Consider the following 23,902-nt stretch of genomic DNA (forward strand, 5'->3'; position numbering starts at 1 on the left):
CATATGGTGAAATTGCGCTTTATATTGTACAGAATAGAGAATTCTACCTATCCGCCAAACTTGACCAAAATCTGACGAGAAAGGAAAATGTACAACAAATAAAAAATTAACCTACACGTCTTTTTATTCCGACCTTAGCCAACATGATCATCAGTGGTGCAGAGGTATCAATAACTAACTGTAATATAATCCGTGAGAAGTGCGTGAGGGAATCGGGGCATTGGCCCATTGAACCACAGCCGTGTAGTTTGCAATCAATCTTTGGATGTCAATGGAAAACCCGCTATATTAAATTAGATTCTAATGAAAATTTTAAAACGAAAACGAACCTTCACATTTGAGGAAGGATTACACATAAAGTTGTGCTTTCCCGAGAACGTTCTCCGTTTACTACCTATATTCTCGACCGAGAACGAACATACAAAACGGAGAACGTACTCAAGAACGGCACAACTGTATATTTACACATGAAAGGGTGTGGCACTGTGCATTTCTTTAATATAATAAACTAGTGGCACAGAGCGCTATCATCATCATCATTTAAGAGCATGGCTCTTGTCGGTGGAGTAGACGCCAGTTTTCTCGGTCCTCGGCCAACTCCTTTAGATCCCTGTAAGACAGTTTTAGTTCGTCGAGTCGTTATCACAGTGAACTCGCAAGGGTCTTAAGCGCCAACTTGGCGTTTACAAATTCCGCATTAAGAAAAAATACCAAAAATTGGATCAATATAAAAAATCTTTTAAATCATAGAATCTGGTCACAAAATTTCACGAGAATCGGTTAAGAATTGCGACGCTTCGGTCAGTAAACTCGCTTCCTCGACTGAGCTTGTTAGTGACTAGGCCATTCGTTAATAATGTTATAGTACATTACGATACAAGTGCGAAAAATAGGAAATTCGAAACGAGTGGCGATAAATTAAAACACGACCGAAGGGAGTGTTTTAAATCGACACGAGTTGCGAATTACCTATTCGCACATGTATCGTACGTTTTACAGTACATATGGCCCTTTAAATGTTCGACACAGTAACGTAATATGCTACTTCTCGCACTAGTGCTATAAAGTAGCCCCATATGTACTGTAAAAGAAATTTTAATCCCATCCCTCTTTGAAATAGGAAAATATAGGCAATAATTTGGCTGTCTGAAGAATCATATCATAATAGCAATGAATTTTGCCTTACTGAATCTGCGATCGAAGAAGCTTAAAGTAAGTATATATTTTAACGCAGATATAGTTTGGCAAACATGTCAGTCAGTAAGTACCAGGATAATTATACTCATCCCTTTCGTTTTGGTGCTAGCGTAAGATAAAGACTGTATGATTCTCTCTGTCTATGTTTGAAATGAGACAGTCCTGAGCCAAATTTTCCACTTATAACCTGGATCTTTTTAAATCGAGAGTGAATAGACATCTTTTAGATAAGCATGTTCCATCCTAGACTACTTCGGCACTTACCAATCTTACCATCAGGTGAGATTGTGGTCAAATGTTTCCCAATAAAAAAAAATGGTGATATTAAAATGATATCAATCACGCATGCATTTCGCTCGTACTTGTCCGTACAATCGCCATCAGATATATCGAAGCGGCCAATTACTGGACAAGGCCTCTATACTATTCAGATATTTTTGAGCACCTACGGTGTTCCGATATATTTGATGGTGTCTGTACATGTATTGGGCGACTGACATCATTTTGATATCACAATGTAATTTTTAATTGGTCTCTTAGCGTATAATGTACGAGGGACATTCGAAAGCGTCATCTAACTACTTTATTTATAACCCTGTGACCGCCATGGTTAGTGTCATGCATTCTAATAATATTGTAATATGGCGTTTCATGTAAAATATTTAGGACTGCAATACTTTACACTTAATGTGACTTTCCACAAAGAAGGGTCCTTATGCACATGGAAAGCCACCTTTTACCTTGTCTATGCTACGAATTAAGCCCACTTAGGCGTACTAAAAAGTAAAAACTGAAATGATTTACTTCCTTAATTTGATTTATTTCTTTACGTAATGCATACACCTTACACTAAGAAGTTAAATGTCATTTCTATTCATCGTGATCAAGAGTGTAACCTGTGTTCTAAATAAAATTAGCCCGACAATGTGGTCATAGTTACTTTGGTTGATTTTAATAAATGAAGAAGTTTCACTATCACCGACAATATCTATCTAAGAACTCAGCGTAACTAGATCTATAACTTAATCATAATAAATTTACATCTGTACCTGTAGACGTAGACACCATTCGGTCTCATTTGTAGCAAGTCGTGTAGGGTAACTCTATGCTATGAGACACTCATTTCATTTGTAAATTTTATTCCAGAAGCATGTGTGAAAACGGATTACGACATCGAAAGTCACACTTTCATAGCAATATTCGAGCGCTAGAGAAGCTACCGGAATTTTGATATTGTATGTTCGCGGAATGCGCCCTCAAAATCTTAGTCATCTCAGACATTCTCCTGAAATAAAACAGTTACAGTAAAGTATAAGATACACCTAAATGATTGATGCGTAAATGCATTGTCAATGTGTTATTTTAATTAAAACCTAAATGGATAAGGTATTACAGTCAATTACTGTGATTAAACTTTATAGGTACTAGACATGGGATGGGATAGCTTTATTATACCAAATCAGCGGGTCGGCAACAGGCGGCCCGCAAGCCTCCCTGGCTATTTTTTTTTATATAATATTGACAAACGACAATATCTGATACTGATAAAGTCGTACTGCTATGTGACCCTTGGCTGCTAAAAGGTTGCCGAACGATGTACTAGATAACTAGAATATGGGAATATTAACTATTTCATATGGTGCAAATTAGCCTTAAGAGGCTTGCTAGCAAGAGTTGGTGCTTGCAAAGTTGCAAACGCCTTAAGGGTATTTATTTGTTCATTTACTTCATGAAGCATATTTCCTCATTTCAACTTTTCACCTTTGAGCTTTGGACTAACCCACTTAAAGACAATACTTTAACTGCCCACCTTAAAGAAAATATGAAACCGGAAAAGTCCTGTAATTACATTGAAAGCGTTTGAGAATACTACTAAGTAGTTCAAAACCGTGCTAATTCGTTCGAAATCGTGCTTGAGTCTTGCTGCGTGTCTTTTCAAGGCTTGCCGACGGTTCCACAGGAGCTGAGCTCTTTCCCCAGCCAATATACATGAAAACCGTGGAATATGAGTACATAATTCCAAAGTGAGGGCCCGTGTCTTGGCAGACACGTTTGGCAGGGTTCGGAGATTTCTCGGGCTGCCTCGGCGGGTGGTTGATGCCGAGCTCGCCGTTCCCGTAGCAGCCGGCGATGCGGGTTTGTGGAAACGATGCTCGAAAGTAGTCCTGCTCAACTTCGTGCTTTTGGTCACGTCCGAGGCAGGAGAGTTTGATTGCCACGCTGTGTTCGAACCTCGGCACTTGTCCTGCAAACTGTCATCCAAATACTGTGGTCAAAATCTTTAAATAAGATATATAGACAACAGCCGTAATATGTGAATAGACGTGAGAGTCAGAATGGCGGGTGTACCTAAATAAAATTAAATGAAAACTATACCATATTTTTATACCTAATTTGTACCTACTATTTAATATATCCTTATAAAAAAATTGTACCTCACGGTACTTAAAGTTATCACCAAAAAACAGTACACCCGCCATCCTGACAGTCAGAATGGCGGGTGTACTTTATTACGCTATATTACCGTGGTTAATGGTTATTGACTTAAACATGACAAAATCTGGCAAGCCCTAATAAACCAAGGAGTTGAAATCAAGTACACCAGAATCCTAAAAAACGTCTATGAAAACAGCAAGGCCAAAATTAAGTTGGACAGAGAGGGCGAAGAAATTAAAATAGGAAGAAGAGTTCGTCAAGGCGATCCAGTGTCACCAAAACTCTTCACGGCTGTCCTAGAAGAGGTATTCCGTAAATTAAATTGGGATGAATGCGGATTATCAATCAATGGCGAAAACCTCTCTCATTTAAGATTTGCAGATGATCTGATAATAATCTCACCATCCAAAGACAAACTGAACAAAATGATATGTGACCTAGACACAGAAAGCCAAAAAGTAGGGTTGTGTATGAACACTCTGAAGACCAAAGCCATTACCAATGGAAAACAAGAACCCATTTACGTCAAAAACCACAGGATCGAATATGTAAACGAATACTTATACCTAGGTCAAATTATATCCCCACATGACTTGACTACGAAAGAACTTGACAGATGTATTGGAAACGGGTGGAAGCAATATTGGAACCTGAAAGAAGTTATGAAAAATAAGGAAATGAGTATGACCATAAAAAGGAAATTGTTTGATACCTGTATACTTCCTGTTCTAACTTATGGTTGCCAAACATGGGCACTTAACAAATCCCACTACAAAAAGTTAGAAATTTGTCAAAACGCTATGGAGAGAAGTATGATGGGTAAGCGACTATCTGATAAAGTTAGAAATATAGATATAAAGAAATGTACTAAAACAAAAGATATTACTACAACAATTAAGAAGTTAAAATGGAAATGGGCAGGTCACACAATTAGAGGGAGAGAAAAGTGGTCTAAAGCAATAATGTACTGGTTTACTAAAGAGGAAGCGTGGCAGGCCAACAAGAAGATGGGAAGATGAGATTAAGAGTGCAGCAGGAGGTTGCTGGACTACAATAGCAAGGGATAGGGATAAATGGAAAGAGTTAGGGGAGGCCTTTGCCTACAAAAGGCATACAGATGGATATTAGATATATATATATATATATATGTTAACAACAAAATGTACTTACAAAATACTTGTCTGAAATAAAGGCTATTTCATTCAATGGTTATTGATAAATTCTATAAAAGCCAAATTTTAGTACCTTTTTAGGGTTCCGTAGCCAAATGGCAAAAAAACATAACTCTTATAGATTCGTCATGTCCGTTTGTCTGTCCGTTTATTTGTACCTTCATATTCAATTATAATATGAGCCATTTTATTTGTGGTTTCCAAGTTTTACTCATTTATATTTTTCTTGCTATTACACTTTTGCAGGCGTTATAATTTTTCAAGTTATCGATCTCATTTTTAAGAAAAAAGATAAGGTACAATTATTTATATTACTCCAGGAATTAGTACCTATAATGTTTAATCTGTTAAGTTCAAATAACTCAGAAAATCTTGTCTTAAAAAAGGCTAGGCGCCAATTCAAATAATTCTTCCTAAGAAAAATCATTTTTAAGACATGATTTTCTGAGTTATTTGAACTTAACAGATTAAACATTAGAGGTACTAATTCCTGGCGTAATAAAAATAATTGTACCTTAGAGTTTTTTTAAATAAAGATCGATAACTTGAAAAATTATAACGCCTGCAAAATTGTAATAGCAAGCAAAATATAAAATAAGTAAAACTTGGAAACCACAAATAAAATGCCTCATATTATAATTGAATATGAAGGTAAAAAAATTTGGCTTTTATAGAATTTATCAATAACCACGGGAACATTGCGTAATAAAGTACATCCGCCATTCTGACTGTCAGGATGGCGGGTGTACTGTTTTTTGATGATAACTTTATGTACCGTGAGGTAAAAAAATTTATAATTATTTAAACTGTTTAAAATCTAGCACTCTTATATTTAATTAAGGAAACCGTAGGTCTAGCTTTAAAATGAAATAGTTAAAAATACCGCATATTGTAAACGACCGTTTGTTTCTTAATAAAAGAAATAATAATAATAATAACGAAGGTACTAAATAGTCCAAATTAGGTACAAAAATATGGTATGCTTTTCATTTATTTTTATTTAGGTACACCCGACCCCATTCTGACTCTCACGAATAGACAGCTGAATAACACACATGCAAAGTTCAATAAGAATTCATGCTGTGAAAATAGCTCATTCACTAGATGGTGCAAGTGTTTGTAAAACCTATTGATTGTTAATATCATTGTTTCTTTGACATTAAAAATATGTTATGATCCACCACTGTATCTAACAGTGCGGTGCCGCGGTCTTAAGCGCGAATAAAGCGGGGCGATCGCTTTTCGCGATTGGAGCGCCCAGTTACCGCCGCGCTGTAGTGTAACTGAGCCTTTAGATGTCTGTAGAATGACTTGAGTGTGGCCTTCTGTAGCCTTAGCCTTAAGATGTGTTAGTAGAATGACTGTGTGTAGTTAGATTGTAAATTTTAACAAAGCTCACCTGAGTGATTGCACTGCTTATTCTTGATTTGGCCCAGTCCGAGGTATCAATGATAAGTGAGTACACTTCAAAGTTGTACCTATCAACTTTCTCCTTGCTATCTTCGCCCTTTGGTACTGAAAACAGCCCGATTGAGATAAGATTCTCTGTGATGAAGTCTTTGCCCTCATTTACTTGGTTTACAATGTGATTTAGATCACTCTGTTCAAACATTGTATCCTCAATTATGCATCCTCCCAAAGCATATGGAACATCAGGTTGCCTGAAATTAATGATCATATATTTTTGAGAGTTTACCACAGCAAATTAATACTAAAATAATAAACAACACACTAGGTATAATAAAATGATGCATACACCTTAAAATTTGAATTATAATTTATTTAATCTCTTCTTTTTTATTTAATTGCCATTTTCTAATAAGAATTTTTCCAGAAGTAGGAAATAAGTTTTACAATAACAAAATATTAAGAAACCTATTATTTCTAGTTAGATTTATAAAATGGTACTTACACCTCCTTTAAGTAATTTAAGAATACAATATCCTGCACTGAGTGCAAAAGATATTTCTCTGTTACATAAACAATGACTCCCTTGAAGATTCTAGTTTCTGAGATCCTGTCTATTTCTCTATAGAAATCAGATTTTATATCTCCTTTAGACTTTATGTTTATTACATGGAATTGTACATCAGGTAGCTTTGGGATGTAGACTCCTCCGATGAATGGATTAGAGCGGACAAACATGTGGCGAGTGATTGCATGTTCATAAGTTATAGACTGTGGTAGTGGCATGTATGAGAGGTACTGAGCTCGCACTGTCAGCATACAATCTTTTGGAGCACTCACATATCTCTGCACCAGGTCCAGCACTGTAAATTCAAAGTCAAACTTAGTAGATATTACAAACCAGTACAATATTTCTTAAAAAAATATTGATTTCAACTTACAGCAGTGTTCCTTTTCACAGGGAGGCATACAAGGAATGGGGCAAATGACTTTACATTTGCATGTTATATTGAAACCAGCCGTGTTTGCAAAGGTTAGTACAGCCAAGGGCTCCGTAGCAAAGTTGGCAGACTTCTTGTACTCTATCCCCACTCTAGATGAGCAGCATGAATGCAAATCCATTACAAAGTCTGCAGGACCGAGTTGCTCCCGTTCCAATGTATGTACAGCAGAAAGCCATGTGCTGCACACAAGCTTTGCTAGCATCTTCTCCTGCCAGCACAAGTTGCTAATAATTTCTTTGGCTATAATATAATTAGAAGTAACTTTTTCGGCCAAACTATTACAAGGTTTAATCTGATCATCCCTTACTAATTCCCTTTTTTCTAGATAAGCTAAAATGTTTTCAGGCAGTGGTAGTTTCAGACATTTTACAATCCCATGAGGTGTTGCTGCCTCGCCAGCCTCTCCGGCGCCCTCGCTCCCAGACTCGAGAGTGTCTGCCATGGCTGATGCTATAGCTCTGTTACGATCTCGTCATCGGCGTGTCGATTTAGTGGATCGCCTTTTAGAATGGCTAGTATAAAGCAGTACAGATAAATGAAGAAAAATATCAAGTAATACCCGACATAGATCATCACATCGCGCAAGTGCTTCTTTAGTTGTCCGCGGTTGTGTATTTCGGCTGGATCGTAGGCTCCAAGATTACCTTGTGGTATAGTAAAATATTCGTAAGTTAACCATATGAGCATAGGCAGATTTAGCAGGAATAGTAGCAGCTGCCCGTGCAGTAATAAAAGAAAAGTCATAAACGAATGTCCTATATATTTTGGTAGCAGCCAATAGTTTAGTTTGTCACAACATTCTTGAGCGTTCAAGTAATCACATTCTAAGTCGGATAGGGTAATGATAAAATAAACTAACAAAAATAATATTGCTCCACTATCGATTAGAGACAAAGAAAACAACAGAGTTTCGCCTAATATCATAACTTGTTTGGAAAAATACGCTCTCAGAGAAGACTATCTACAGTATGTAAAAATAAAAAGTACTCAAATTACTTTAGAGTAGATAGCCACAAACTAAAGATATATAACTGTTCCATCTATCTTGCACACTGTAGCACTCTTATCTTCACAAATTCGTTGTAAATACGCCGACAGCTATATTTTCACCAAGATCGCAAACTGCCATTTTATTCATATGTCAAAAACATGCACAGATAAGAAATGATCAAAAGCAGTGGGGCAACACTCCTCCTTTCGGTTGTTTTCGGCTCCACTCGGCTCAGGAGGCCTACCGCGAAAATCAAAGTTCGTCAATTGCGGGCATTTTTCTCAGTCACTCTAATTACGTCTTAGTGAGAATAAAAGAGAAAGATCCCCGCAATTTGCGAATTTCGATTTTCCCGGTAGGCCCCCAGCATTGCTCCGAGCTATGGACGATAGAGGCAGGAACAGAATCTCTATAGGCAGAACTGTTGCAAGTGTCCAGCTGTCAGCTATAAATAATAGTTTAAAATCTCTCCAGAGTAGCTAAGAACCTCGGCGTTATTGACGGAGTGAAGTGCGCTGTCTATGATTAGATTTTTTTCTCAAGTATTCTAGGTATTGTAGCGCCACATATTTTTTTGTCGGACACTTTTTGGTATATGGAGATTCTGTTCCTTGCCTCTACCTTCCATAGCTCCGAGCAATTATTAGGGTTGGCACAACTTGACGTCCCTTTGCGACCTTTGCGCGCACGACCACAGATAAGATAATGATTTCTAAAGACTTGAATTTTAACAAACCTAAATAGCCGAAAGGGATAGCATGATTCGTCCCTAAATCGCTGTCAATCTTCGGTTTTGTAGGAAGTGTCATGTCTGTACGGTGGTACTATTATTTATTCTGTGTCAAGAGTTCGAAACGAAAAGCCTCTTCACATGCGTGCCGAGCGTCAAGGACGCAGTTATACGTTAGAGGGAGCAAGCGATATTGCTATCTTATTCCACCGCATAGCTGCGTCCCTGACGCTTGCCAAGCCTAGTCCGGCATGTAAATCAAGCTTAAAAGATAATCCTCGTAACAAACGGGCGTACATTACCGCGTCCTTGATCCGGACACGTTTACTTAATTTTTGTACTGTCTGAGCTATCAAAATCATTGCCAACTTAGCTTGGTCTTTATTGAGCAATTAGTACGAGATTCTCGAGGTACATAAATAAATATTATAGGACATTATTACACAAATTGACTAAGTCCCATAGTAAGCTCAATAAGGCTTGTGTTGAGGGTACTTAGACAACGATATATATATATATATATATATATATATATATATATATATATATATATATATATATATATATATATATATATTAATAAATACTTAAATACATAGAAAACACCCATGACTCAGGAACAAATATCCATGCTCATCACACGAACAAATGCCCTTACCAGGATTTGAACCCGGGACCATCAGCTAAAAGCTTGGACTAATAATACTAACTCTATGAATAAAAGAATATTTATTTGTGTCAAAACTTTTAATGTAACATTCTTTCCTTATGCTAGTAAAGGCTTGATGAATATTTACACAAGGCTTCAAATACAGGGCAAGGTATAAAACTTTGATTACTATAGAATCGACTCTATTAGTTATCACAACGTATTTATTGATTGTTTTTTTTTATGATTTATCTTATTTTAGAAAACGGGCTTAAAGCCCAATGTTGTGCACCCTATATTAGGTACCTATAAAAATTACAATTGATATCTAAGCAGGTTTATTGCGATAATTCAAAAATAGTTCAGTAGTAGGCGCAGTCATAAATACGTATACATTATTCAACCTTATTGCAATCAGATAAGGTGTAAATTTGTATACATGTTTATGACCCTAACTACTTATTTCGAATTTTGCGTAAAATACACCAAACCAATATTGCTACATGTAATTGATATTCTTCATTGAAGCCAATGTATAATACTTATTTTATAAATATTCGTATTACAGAGAGCTAAAGTACGCATGTTAAATTCAGCACGATTTATTTATCACTTCGGAATATAATCTAGTTAAAACAAATATTAAAACTCTCCTAAAATAATTACAACAATAACAAATATGCTGATACATAAATACTATTTATCAAAACATTAATCTCACTTAGTATCCTCGTTAAATACATTTAAACTAACTCTTAAAAGAGTGAGTATGAAAGCCATGAAACACACAAGCTTGTTAGTGTTGAAGTCGATTACACAACAACCAATGGAAATATACGTCTACCACGCACGTTGACTCCAATAATTGGCTATACAGTGTAGGTACATTTTAGATAATGAGCAAATAGATTTTTATAAATATTTAAATCTAAAGGGTATTGTTAAAATTTACTTAGATAATGGAATATTTATTACTTAAGTTTACAAATTACTTAATAAGCAAACAGCAACTTAATATTTTTACCAGCTGTGGCAGCTGTTAGCATTGTTTTGCTTATTGGTTTGACAGAAAAAAGAACTTAATTCTCTGGAGGTGATAAATACGATATTAGTCGTTGAAATGTATAGAGCCACACATACAAGTACTTGGCTCCGTTAGTTATCCTAAAAATGATACTTTATAAATCAATGTTACCCTTACATTATATTAGCACCAACCGTTATATGACTGCACTTCAAAACACAAGCGTTTTCAAAATACGGTCACATAATTTTACCACCAGCTTTAATAATTTCAGACCAATATCTATATATTTAAATGTGCAAAAAAAGCCCAGATTAGGTTATATAATTTGTATATAAATATAGATTATATGCATGTTAATATATATATATATCACAAAGCGGAAGGTGAATCTAAAAGTATTACAGATTGGCACAAGCGGGCAGTAACGCCACATTCGTTGTTCTAAAGGTATTCTGATAACATATACATAAATGCAATTAATGGCAATTTAATTTCATAAAACTATGTTTCCTTTCGCTCTTGTTCTGGTTACACTAGGGTTATGACATTAACGTAACTATATAGTTAATTAACACAAATAAATTAGTGAAGACCTCGCACATCGCAATGAACACACCCGATCAAAACAAACGGTACACCATCAAATAATGAAATAAATAATTATAAATAATGCAGCCACACAATTACACCAACAGGCGAGGGATTTGAAGAAACAATGTACAAAACCGCCTAAGCAGTTCAATCAAACAGCAACTTACTCATAATGGTTCACCTATCCTACACTTTAGACAATAATAAATTGGAATGATATATTTTCAAGAATGTAATGTTTACGTAAGAATCCTTTCAGTTAAAATGTCAAGGACAATGCTAATTACACTCTCCAATACAATAAATTGTTATAACAATTTGATTTTCAGCTGTCAGTTGCAAAAACAGCCACACGAGCAAAGTACTTAGATTATCTGTTACGGCACTTGTCAATAATACCTCGTGGAGGTTTTAAGCAAGTGATTTTTGCGTAGCTGTTTCTGAAGCTGGCTTTATTACTCAAAAAGGATTATATGCATTACGCGAAGTTTTAAAGGAAGAAAGTGATATTCAATAACTCTTGCCTCGGCCTGCCGTGTAATTGTCTGTATGCGCGGAGCCGGCTCCGTACTTTAACTAAATGATTCGTATCTAACTTTGTTCCCGAGCTGGTCCCACCCATGACGATGGATTGTCAACGTGCAATTCTCAAACTCTCTCCAAATAACTTACTGTCAGAAATACGTTTAGACAAATTATTGCACGAGTATTGGTTCCGCTGTCTGTATTGTCGACAGAGGCTAGTGCGTAGGAGCTCTGCAAATTGCACTTCAACAAGACTGGAATGTCATACAATGTTTTGGGAAATAGCTTTACATACGACAGAGGCATCATACACAGCATTTTTGTTAACTAACAGCACATCAATTTGTATTTTAAATAAATAATAATTAACACAATGTGTACGTAGCAGGTGTCTCGAAGATCGACCGTTAGTGCCTCGACAGAAACATTTTTCCTAATGATAAATTTCCCTTACGTTTTAAGTCATCGGGCGGAATGCAGAAATCCACAACTATGTTGAGTATTATTACATTATACTTTCAATATATACATAAGTAGACAATGCCTATACACACTAGTAATAATAGTACATAGAATGGATCCAATACGGACGAGCGCCGAGCGATGACGGCGACGCTCAGATAACGATACAATGAATAATTAGACTATATTATAAACTAGCGGTACAAACGAGTCGCCTCAGCTGTTAAGTACAAAACACCAAGTCTCTAACTAATTCTATCGATGCCAACACTATGTGTTCAAACATCACCGAACTCCTCTTCTAATCTAGTCAATACTAAGGATCCCGATTTCGAAAGAGCGGGACACCGGAGACTAGCGCGGGTCGCTACGCGGCGAATAAAATTAGCGTCACATTTTCCACTTCGTGACGTCACTCCGACTACTAGAGATCATAAATTTTAATCGACACCGAACGCGCATAAATTTAGTTTAACGATAAAATTGGAAGTACCCAATAAGGCATTCGACGGCGCCCGCATCGATGAGGCGGCGCGGGGGTCAGGTGGCGTCGTACTCGATGCGGTCCCACGAGTACAGCTTGCGCGCCGGCCGCGGCGCCGGCCGCGACAGCACGGCGCCCAGCAGCGGGTCGCGCGGCGGCACGTGCCCGCGCCCGAACAGGTTCGGGATCAGCTCCGTGTCCATGTAGTCGTACGCGTCCCCGTCCACCGTCATGCTCGACCCGATGTCGATCCCGAACTCCTTCAAGTCGAACTCGCACGCCCGCTCCTGGATCGTGTCCTCCTGGAACGACGGCAGCGACAGGTCGTCCATGTCCTCGAAGCCCGTTCTCGTGTGGTCGAGTATGTCGCCGTTGGTGAGCGGGGTCATGACCATGCGCTCGGGCGGGTCCTCGCCGATGTCCATCGCGGTCTGTGAGGTTTCGTCCGCGTGGTCCGCCTCGCCCGATAGCAGCCCGAAGAAGTCGTGGTCGCCGGACGTGGGATCGGAGCTGAAGTCGGGATGGAAATCGTTGTTTGTTAGCAAATCCACGGTGAGCTCCGGATCGATATCGGCGGTGGTGGAGTCTATGTCGCAGCGGTTGCCGTTGACGGCGTGGAGGTCGGCGTGGTTCATGATCTCGTTCTGGATGTCATTGAGCTCCCGCTGCAGCTCGTCGGCGGCGAGCGAATCCCGCGTACGACCGTCTCCGAGAACTTCGGCCGGCGAGAACGCGTCGGCACTATCGGTTAAGAACTCAGTTCGCATCGGTTGGGTCTCCGTGGCGTTCACTACCGAAGGCGGTAACTCGCCATTTTCCACCAACAGCTCGATGACGTCATCCATGTCCTCGTTGCGGTCGTGCAGCGTCGGAAGCGGCATCGGCGGAGGAGGCGGCGGCGGAGGCGGTGCGGCGACGCGCTCGGGCTCGTAATGCGGCGAGGGTAATATCGCGATAGGGACCACCTTGACGCCGTTCAGGATGTAGTTAGCCGTCTTGGCGGCGGTGGGGTCGGCCACGTCCGCGGCGGCGGGCTGCGCCACGGTGAAGAGGCGCACGAGGCGGTCGGGCGTGGCGTCCGACGCGGCCAGCACGTAGCGCGGCGGCGGCGCGGCGGGCGCGGCCGGCGGCGGCGCGGCGGGCGCGGGCGGCTGCTGCAGCGCGTCCAGCTGGGCGCGCAGTTGCGTGACACACAGGTGCGCCTGTAGAAGTCTCCGGCTCTGGTCGCTGGCGGCCGCGCCGGCCGCTTCGCGCCTCACCGCTTCCAACTGCTGGCGCGACGCCTCCAGCTTCCGCTCGAGCTCCTCGATCTGCCTACGCTGCGACTGCACGATGTCCTCCGCCGGTTCCGGCTCAGGGCGCGACTCGGGCGAAGCGACGGAGGCGACCGAAGCGACGGACGCCGGCGAACGCGGGGGTTCTTCCCCCTTCTCCAGAAGGAACGGTCGCAAACGGCTGATCAGCTGCGGCTTCGGTCCGGAAACGCGCAGGTTGCGACGCTTGCACTCCGCTCGAAGGTCGGACACCTTCATGTCTTCATACCGCGTCGGCACGTGATGCAGCGTAACATGCAGCGGCGTCGGCGGCGGCGGCGGTGGCGGTGGCGCCGAATACGCATCTGAGGAGTCCGACGCGACGGAAGCGGAAGAAGGAGCCGGCGACGCCGGCATCAACTGTAGGAGCAACTGCTGTTGTTGTAGGAGCAGCTCGTACGGCGTCTCGGTCGAGTCCGGGGGTGAAGGCGCTTTATGCGCATTCGGGGGGCCTTTGTATTCGTGGAATTTAAAGCGCGCTTTTGGCTGCTGCTGCTTATGCTTAGTCTTCTTGCGGTTTTTGTCGGCTTTGCCGGGAGCGGGGTGTTGGACGGGGGCCGGGGAGGGCGCGGGGGAGAGCAGGCAGGGCGGGGAGGGCGAGGGGGAGATCTCCTCGGGGGGCCCGCAGTAGGAGGAGGGGTGCTCGGGGCGGCCGGACGCGCCCTCGGAGGTGGCGCGGAAGGCGAGCGTGCCGGACTTGACGGCGGTCTCGATGTCCTGCTCGGTGTGCAGGATGTTCTTCTTGATGAGCTCGAGCGGGCCGGGCCGGTGCGACAGCTGGTCGTTGAGCGCGTCCGCGAGCCGCGCCTTCTTGAGCATGCGCTGCTTCTCCGCGAGGCTCGGATCCACATGGCTCTCCTGTAAATATATTTAAATATTAATAATATAATTACGACCCAGCTTGCATTTGTTGTAGATCAAATTTATACCGATTTGGTCAAATGACAACCGATTCCAAATGATAGTATTTGCTTATCAAAACAAGCGTATCTAGAAGTATTGCACTGGTACGAGGGTTGCTACTTATATATCCGGAAACAAAAAAACAAACAAACGTACACGGCTGAAAATGGTTTTATTATTTTTCAAAGTATTCCCCTTGATGATCTATGCACTTTTGCATTCGTGTGAACCAATTTTTGAAGCACTTCTGCCACTTTTTTTTTTTATACTACGTCGGTGGCAAACAAGCATACGGCCCGCCTGATGGTAAGCAGTCTCCGTAGCCTATGTACGCCTGCAACTCCAGAGGAGTTACATGCGCGTTGCCGACCCTAAACCCGCCCCCCCTCGATGAGCTCTGACAACCTTACTCACCGGCAGGAACACAACACTATGAGTAGGGTCTAGTGTTATTTGGCTGCTGTTTTCTGTAAGGTGGAGGTACTTCCCCAGTTGGGCTCTGCTCTAGATCTGGAATGACATCCACTGGCTGTGCCCTACCACACAAAGCCAGATGACATTCACAATGCCCATACCTCTCTTTTGGACGTAGTTTAAGGACGTACCCGGGTCCGCTCCGCCTGAGGTACCTCCATAACGTGTTGTTTGAATGCGTCGACAGCATCTTCAGCGGTCGAAAATCGTTGACCGCGTAATTTATTTTTTATATTGGGAAATAAATAAAAATCATTGGGTGTCAAGTCAGGGCTGTACGGCGGATGACCCGTTAATTCCACATTTTGACCTTCCAAAAATAGAGTTGTTTCGCGTGACGTATGACAGCTGGCATTGTCATGATGAAGAATGATTCTTCGGCGCTGGTTAGTTTTACGAATTTGTTCAAATACTTCCGGTAAGCAAATGGTCGTGTACCAATCTGAATTAACCGTTTTACGGTTTTCTAGTGGCACTGTAGCTACATGGCCATTAATACCGAAGAAGCAGGCCACCATTTGTTTCAATGTACTTTTTGCACGAGTAACTTTCGTAGGGTTCGGCTCATTTTGAAACACCCATACCGTTGATTGTTGCTTCGTTTCGGGATCGTATGCATAGATCCAGGATTTGTCACCTGTATAGATGTTATAAACGGCCTTTGAGTCACCACGGTTATATTTTTTTAACATTTTATTGCACCATTCGACGCGAGCATCTTTTTGCTCCTTAGTTAAGTTGTGCGGTATCCAACGCGAACAATTTTTTTTTACAGCTAAATGATCATGTAATATACTATTAATGCTAGTCATAGAAATACCCAGAGTCGCCTCTATCTCGCGGTACGTAACATGTCGGTCGTCCATTATAAGTTTTCGCACAGCTTCAATATTTTGTGGTACAACGACCGATTTCGGGCGACCTGCCTTAACTTCGTCCGTAAGCATACTACGTCCACGATTGAACTCACTAAACCAGTGATACACAGTAGTTTTAGATGGAGCTTCATCACCAAAAGTTGAAGTTAGTTGATCTATGCACTGTTGTTGCGTTAAACCACGCCGAAAATTATAATAAATCATAGCACGAATATTTTCACGAGCTAGTTCCATTCTTGCAGCGAGATGACATTTAAAACCCGTCAAAAACAAAATACTAGCGTTAATAAGAAAGAAAAAATATACCGGCCAGTACTTAAAAAAGTTAAAATTTTACCATGGAGGTCAAATATACTATTTAAGAAGATTGTAATCCCGGTTTCCGGATATATAAATAGCAGCCCTCGTATGCTAAATAAAAATATAATATTCTTTTATTATGGGGTAAAACGAAAAAAAATATATGGCACGGCGTGTGTGTTAGGAAATATATTTATTTAACAGTTTTGAATGATTCACGGTTAGTTTCACTAGACTTAAATCGACCGGGATATAAACAATATAAAAGGTAATCACGGTTTATAATCCGGTCGATTTAAGTCTATATTTATTTACTTATTATTTCGATAATGAATGGCAATTAATATATTCCACACCCTAAAATGCAGTCTTATAAAAATAGAGAACTCAAAACCAAAACACTGACCTATTAAAATTATTTTAAACGAGAAACTTACGTATTATTCAATCAAGAGCTACAACTCAGTAATACATGAGTGACGCGTTTATAATAATTTTGATATGTTCGAGTCTCACGGGACTTTTATAGTTAGTAAAACACTAACCTGTTCCAAAATATGCCTTCTTTCAAGTTCTTGACGATCTGGTCGCCGCTGGATTTTAGCTTTAAGCAGATCTCCAGTTTTTGCTCTCTCTAGTTGCTTCGACTGTTCAAAGTATGCGGGTGGCGTCTTGAGTGCTGTAAAAAAACAGTAATAGTTGTTTGATTTGTTCAGAAATCGCGAAATAATCACTTGATATATTCTAGCCAGCAGAGACAGATCGATTGAATTGATTTAATATATGTGTTAATGTATTTGTTAAGAGTAACCTAGTTTCCTTAAAAATCCTAACGTAACTATCGTCATTTAGGTTTCGTCATCATCATACTGAATCAAATACATTTACGTTCAGAATCTTAAATAAAGTAGTTAAGCAAACTACTCACGAGGCATAATCCCCTGCGCCACCAGCTGGTTGATGGGCCTCCTCATCATCAGCTTCACCTTTAAAGCTGAAATTACAGACATAGGTTATAAATAATGTCAATAAAACACTCAAAACAAACATGTTACGGGCATCGCTAATGACATACTACGGAGCTATTATTTCCTTATTGATATGATTGAAATTAACTAAGTCCGTTTTCCGCCTTATTTTCCTATCATTGTGGTATCTTTTTTGGTTGATGTGACAAGTGTGAGCTTTGAATATGACACGTTTGAAAATAACCGAATCCGTTCTCCGCCTTACGTTGTTATATCTAAATATCTACACCGCCTTAATATCCTATCATCAACACGGTATTCTTTTTTGATTCATGTTACTGGTGTCAGTTTTTCGATTAGAATGCAACCGACATCGACAGCGTACGATTACCTTTTGCATACAACTATTGTGTATTCATATGCCGGACCATTCAGTTTATGACACCCGGGGTTAAAGCATGTGTAGCTAAATACAAGAGATAGTGCAAACGGAGACTATGTACACATTCCAAGTGCGTTATCTATCTTCATCGCTAATGAATTTGGTGTATCGGTTTGAGTGAGAGCGAAAAATGGCATTTGTTTTATTTTTCTTAAAATACGAACCGCTTAAGCAACGGAAAATGAACTAAATATTTTCTACCACGATGGTGGCAAATTACCTAATACTTCTCGCGGCAAATACGAAATTCTAGGTGTTATTTTTCATTACAATATATAGGTCAGCAGAAACGCGTCATGCGTCATTGGCGCTTTGCTATGTGTTCGGGAACTCCTCTAAGTAATTTTAATATGTACCTATCGACACGTGTTTATGACGCCAGGTAGTTTGACGTAGAGGTAAATATAAGAGTGTACGTGATCGATACGTCGCGATGTATTACGATTCATCGATTCCATTCGGGTGTAGGCGCGTTGTTTGCGTGTATAGACAAGCAAGACGGGCGGACAACGCTGGCCGCCGGCCAAAGTAAACAGTGCACAAGGAAACTAGTGTTATGCCGCGACCGTATTACAGACGAAACATTCACTACCACTGGGCCGAATATTGTGGGTTACTGGGCGTCGCCATAACCAGAACGGTTTTAACGTGAATTTACTTAAAGCACATAAAGACATTAAAAGAGGATGGTTACCATAAAAAATTAACACAAATTACATCCCGGGGTGTGTTATCTTTTTTTTTTATTTGCTTTTCAACTCTACGTTTTGGGCATTTGTCATCGTTTACGTGTTTGAATGCCGTCAGAATGAGCCCACTCAGAGGTAAAAATATCATTATTATCATAACACTAACTCCTTCCTAATTTCAATAGAAGTCCTACGCTCCTAACATGATCTAATTTTGAATTCCTTGAACAGTTATCCGGAAAACAACAATCTTTCTTTGATTGCCATTTGGCAGATCAATGTTAAACTTGGGTCTTACAACGATTTTATCTGCCGATCATAAAACGTTCATTTATTTTATGAAGACACGGGTATACGTTTTGTTCTTGCTGTTTGTGTTGACAGCGGCTGACGCGTGATTCGCACGGCTGGCAAATTCACAAGTCATTTTATCTCGTCTGTGCGTTCGCTTCTAGTATAACCTGATCCCGAGATCCCAAGGATCAAATATCAGACTTAGACTGGTTCATTTTAGGGTGATTTAGTTCGTTGTCATGAATTGCATCCCGACGCAGACGGCACAACAACCGGATGTGTTGACACCGGCGGCATTCTAATGCGGCCGTGGACACCAGCCATTGATCGAAGATAACACCTTTATAGATGTTAGACTTACAGGCGTACGGAACCATCTAGATTAACCTTTAACCTTAATATTATCAACCTTTAATGCAATAATTTCATGCCTAATGCATTCTGCATGTGACAGTCTTATTGCGGACATTTTTAAAAGAATTCATTGCGCATCGAGGAAAACCTTGCTTATAATAAGTTCAATGACCGGAATTAAAAATATTATTTAATTGATGATATCATTACGTCCCATATTATCATTGGACGAAATCAAGGTATGGCCGTTGACTAGCCACGTGGCCACTTTGGTCCTTGATCGGTTTTAGTTGGTCTTTGATCAGTCAGACTTTGTTTCGCTCTAGGGCACATAAATCATCTGTCACTTATATTTTATATGAAAATTGGCACCTTGAAGAAGATTTTGACAGCAACTGACCAGCTGATAGTTTTATCTTAATCATCAATCTTTTAACATGCTGTTCATTGGCAAACAAACTATTTTACTATCAAATTTTCTCCTACCTTTCGATTAGCGATTCAACGCTAAAGGTGTGTCCTAATCACATATTATGCGCCTATTTTCAAAGACCTACAATATGCAGTACGATGTATATATCAGTGCGTTAAAGGTGCGCTAGTTCCGCTAGGTGCGCGGTGAGAGGTATTCGCTAGCTCTGGACGCACCTTTTAGACTCCGTTCAAACAAGCGCGTTGCAGCGCGGAAGCTTACAGGACCTGAAGCTATACAATTGTATGCCGAAAAACATGTAATACCGATCCGACAAGCGGCAAGCAAATTCGTATTGTACGAAGGGTCGGCCTGAAAACCAGCGTTGTAGCAGGTAAGCCTTCTGCAACACATGCTGAGGTTCTCTCCTTTTTAGCATCATAATTTTAAAAGCTTTTCTATCTACATGTAAACATTCATTTGTGCCTACTTTAGTCTAATTCTAAGGCTTGTAATGTTTTGTAGCATTGCCTGTAAACATTTTTCAATGTGGTGTTAAATAAAAAAAAACTATGTCTATGTTCTAATAAATAGTTGAAGGACGATTTATACTTACATTCCTTATGCTTGCCCATGGCAGGCTGCAGCGGGCTGTCGTCCACGACCACCTTCGGCGGCGACACGCGCGGCGGCGAGCTTGCCGGCTCGCCGCCGCCCGCCTGGCGGCTAGCCATTTCCTCGGCACCCGAACTGTAACAAACAATATATTGTTTATTGGTTATACATATACGTATTGTTAATGAAGTTATCACAAATAGTGTTCAGGGCCTTATATATGTAGGTACGCATCGTAGGTCAAAAGTGGAGACAAAGAACCGTGTCGCTGACAGTTTGGAAGGATGTGTTCTTACTAAAAAACCTTTACTTCGTCCTCGAAATAAAAATAACGAAAGAGAAAAAGAGAGACGTCGATCTTTGTAGAGGTTTCATAATTAAACTCGAGTGGTAAGAACGGAGGGTTATGTAATAAGTTATGTTTCTTGAGCGTGGGTGTGTATATTTAGGTAAGTCTAATTTACAGCATTTGATTTCATCGAAAAAGGTGTCAATAGACTCATTATATTCGTCTCTATTGTGGAGGTGACACATTACTGTGGTGCTTTATTCCGTTATCGATTAAGATAAATCAAACTTAGAAATCATGCAAATGTTTGCACAACGGCTTATGGTTGGTCTAGATAGTCTGCAAAAACAAATTATGTGGATTAGAATACTGGTCACGCGAACGATGCGTATGAAAATGATTGCAATAATCAATTTTGTTTTCCCGTTTGGTTTTCCCGAACCAGTTCAAGTGATTCATATTGATAAATAACATGATATTTTATCCCTAAAACGCGTATGCTATGTGTTGAATGATATGAATGTACTGTATGTTGACATGGCTTGAGGGTAACATAGATACTTGTTTAGAAATCTTTGAATGTTTGAATTTTTGGACATCGAGAATTGATATTTCTTTTGCATATTCGACCGACAGATAATAAAATTGTTATTGTCTATTTTCCTACCTTAGCAACGGAAGCCTCGAGGTCGGACTGAAGATGTACATGTCAATGACCAAAGTCATGTCTAACGGCACAAAACGTAAGATTGAGGAAAACGGAGAGCACATTGCATATGTCCATGAATACCTTTATTCGGGCCAGATAGTTTCTTTCCAGGCGCGACAAGAAAAAGAGGTCGACAGACGGACCAAGAACGCATGGAAGAGACGCATCACTCAAACGTAGGCTCATGGACATGTGCATACTCCCAGTCCTCATTTACGGTGTGGTTTATTGTTACTAACTGATAACTTTGTTTTCCGCTTACTGCTCCTAGACTAGCTACTTATTATTATTAAGGTAGGGCACTCAAGGTCTATTAACACATTACTTATGTTTACATTATTTTTTGTATAAGACTGTTTGTTGCCTAAATAAATTAAAAAAAAAAAAGACTTTGTCTTTGACTTCTGTCAAAGACCAAGAAGCTCAGAAGTCCAAACCCGGGGTTTGCCAGAGAGCTATGGACCTATGGAGCGCAGCATATTAGGTGTTAAACTAAGGGATCGCATCTGGAACACCACGCTGCGCTCTAAAAATCAGATTCTAGATGTAGCTCGAAAAGCGGCCAAGTTAAAGAGGGACTGGGCTGGGCATGTCTGCCGCATGCCAAATGATTGGTGGGCCAAGATAACCACGGAGTACCCACTCCCCGACGAGATAAACCGAGGATCCGGCAGACCTCGTCGGCGACGGCGGGATAACTTAAGACTCCTTTTTGAGAGCTCAAAACCGGGACGGGTGGAAGAAGAGAGGGGAGGCCTTTGCCCATGCAGCAGTGGGCTGGACACATTAGGCTCGTAATAGTAACTATTTTCGCGGTAGATCCTCAGGCGAGGCCGCGGTGCTGCAGCTTGACTTGAACCACTCGGGGTTGACGGTGACCGTACCTGAACGAGTCGTTGTTCGGCGATGTAGCCGGCGTACCCGGCAAAGTCAGGGTGGTGGAGGCGAGCGAGGCAGGCGAGGCGGCGCCACTACAGATTGCACCACTAGGGGTTGACGGTGACCGTACCTGAACGTGTCGTCATTCGGCGATGTGGGGGTGGTGGAGGTGGACGAGACAGGCGAGGTGGCGCGGCTGCGCTCGCGTCGGTGCTGCGGCTTGAACCACTCGGGGTTGACGGTAAGTGTACCTGAACGTGTCGTCGTTCGGCGATGTGGCCGGCGTGCTCGGCGAGGTGGGGGTGGTGGAGGCGGGCGAGGCAGGCGAGGCGTCGCGGCTGCGCTCGCGTCGATGCTGCGGCTTGAACCACTCGGGGTAGATGGCGCTCAGAGTTTCCACAAGGTCGTGGTCCAGCGTGACGCGCCACGACGCGCGCCCTTCCGGGCCCTCGGAGCCGCCGCCTCCGCCGCACGACGATCGGCTCTCTGAATAACAACAAGCATTTTATTATTAACGTAAATTCGCCTTTATAAGTACCTACTGATGAGTGATGTTTATTAGGCACCCGGTAATAAGTTTTAGTTTCCAAATAAATGAGGCGCAAAATACAGGCGAGTTGCAATCGCTGTATGAATGTTCTGCGATCTACAATTTGTAAACCCCAATTTGCAGTCTCCTACTGGTTTTGCTATCATTTTCAAAAATGGAGTTTGCGATTTTACATAATTTGGATATAGAATTTTGACAGCCAGGAAAAATATTAAAATCTAGAGAAATTAACCCCATTATGATTATGGATAGGAAATACAAAACAAAACAGATACAAGTCTGGGACTTCTGTTTAAATTAGACACCATAAATAACATTCATACAGAAAATAAATAATTAACAGTTTTGATTTCAATTAACAAGCAACACAAAGTTTACCGCAATTTTGTGGATTTCTAATAGAAATGAAACAATTTTAAAAATACTAAACACTGTCACAACTGAAACGTGTGTGGTAGTGACAACGGAATTGCGTACGGCTCAATACGCTGGGTGCGGTTGGGCGGGGTAGACTCATGGCCACACTCGGACCCAATGACTTCTGATCTATTTATTAGTTCCGTAAAAACTATTCATGCGCGTATTCTGACAAAAAAATCGTTTGTGATTTGTCGTAGACGTCGCAGTCTATTTCTGAATAGGTAGGTATCTCGCTAACGATGTAACAATGAAAGAAATACAAGGGCTTAGTAGCTCGTGACACACAAAATATTCTTTGACTGTGGATAATATCGTTCAACACTTTGAATCCATAGCAAAAGTATCTACCTACTTGTGACAGACTTACTTGAAACTAACTAAACTTAAAAGCTAAAACACGGATCACACTAGATTACATCGTCTCGTTTTAGTATCGTATTATTTATCGCCTTTGCTTTTTTATTCTGAGCGCTTTTAAGATCATATATATCCTAATAAAGAAAATGAATATTCTAACTTGGCAATTCATCATCTCCTCTACAAATAAAACGTTCCATAATTTCAAACAAATGCTTCATTTGTTGATTATAGTACTAAAATCGCTATATCGCCCGTATAATTTGAAAAAAAATGAGATCAATCTGAAAATGTTTCAGCTTTCTTAGAATTGGGATTCAGTCAAAACAGTTGGCTCCAAATATTCTAAATATATTCTTTCTTATTCATAATCAAAGAAAA

General features: G+C 40.7%; 3 protein-coding genes across 5 annotated transcripts in view; all 3 read right to left on the minus strand.

Moving 5' to 3' along the window:
- Positions 1-2,514: 2,514 nt before the first annotated feature.
- Positions 2,515-7,658, minus strand: LOC133523469 (uncharacterized). The gene is made up of 4 exons (XM_061859065.1): positions 7,154-7,658; positions 6,718-7,075; positions 6,205-6,466; positions 2,515-3,449 (listed from the first exon to the last, which is right to left on the minus strand). Exons 1-4 carry the CDS (start codon positions 7,656-7,658, stop codon positions 3,090-3,092), a joined length of 1,485 nt encoding a protein of 494 aa, XP_061715049.1. The 3' UTR covers positions 2,515-3,089.
- An 8-nt stretch (positions 7,659-7,666) lies between these two features.
- LOC133523470 (protein cornichon homolog 4) lies at positions 7,667-8,216 on the minus strand. The gene has a single exon (XM_061859066.1). It carries the CDS (start codon positions 8,138-8,140, stop codon positions 7,667-7,669), a length of 474 nt encoding a protein of 157 aa, XP_061715050.1. The 5' UTR covers positions 8,141-8,216.
- A 1,449-nt stretch (positions 8,217-9,665) lies between these two features.
- LOC133523471 (uncharacterized) overlaps positions 9,666-23,902 on the minus strand; it is a 57,942-nt gene continuing 43,705 nt past the window's right edge. For all 3 annotated transcript variants that reach the window (XM_061859069.1, XM_061859067.1, XM_061859070.1), the window contains exons 2-6: positions 22,446-22,680; positions 20,319-20,452; positions 17,472-17,537; positions 17,089-17,222; positions 9,666-14,846 (exon numbers count right to left, since the gene is read on the minus strand). In XM_061859069.1, coding sequence (XP_061715053.1) covers positions 12,732-14,846; positions 17,089-17,222; positions 17,472-17,537; positions 20,319-20,436 — 2,433 coding nt within the window. In that variant the 5' untranslated portion in view covers positions 20,437-20,452; positions 22,446-22,680 and the 3' untranslated portion in view covers positions 9,666-12,731. The remainder of the gene's footprint in view (positions 14,847-17,088; positions 17,223-17,471; positions 17,538-20,318; positions 20,453-22,445; positions 22,681-23,902) is intronic.

Source organism: Cydia pomonella, chromosome 12 (assembly GCF_033807575.1).
Source record: "Cydia pomonella isolate Wapato2018A chromosome 12, ilCydPomo1, whole genome shotgun sequence".
NCBI classification, from domain to species: Eukaryota; Metazoa; Arthropoda; class Insecta; order Lepidoptera; family Tortricidae; genus Cydia; species Cydia pomonella.

Excerpts from the sequence above, each read along its gene's own strand:
- LOC133523469 (XM_061859065.1), bottom strand. The coding sequence starts at position 7,658 with ATGGCAGACACTCTCGAGTCTGGGAGCGAGGGCGCCGGAGAGGCTGGC. Across the intron at positions 7,076-7,153 it reads CTGTGAAAAGGAACACTGCT|TGCTGGACCTGGTGCAGAGA; the intron begins GTAAGTTGAAAT and ends TTGAATTTACAG. Across the intron at positions 6,467-6,717 it reads TTAAATTACTTAAAGGAGGT|GCAACCTGATGTTCCATATG; the intron begins GTAAGTACCATT and ends CATTAATTTCAG.
- LOC133523470 (XM_061859066.1), bottom strand. The coding sequence starts at position 8,140 with ATGATATTAGGCGAAACTCTGTTGTTTTCTTTGTCTCTAATCGATAGT.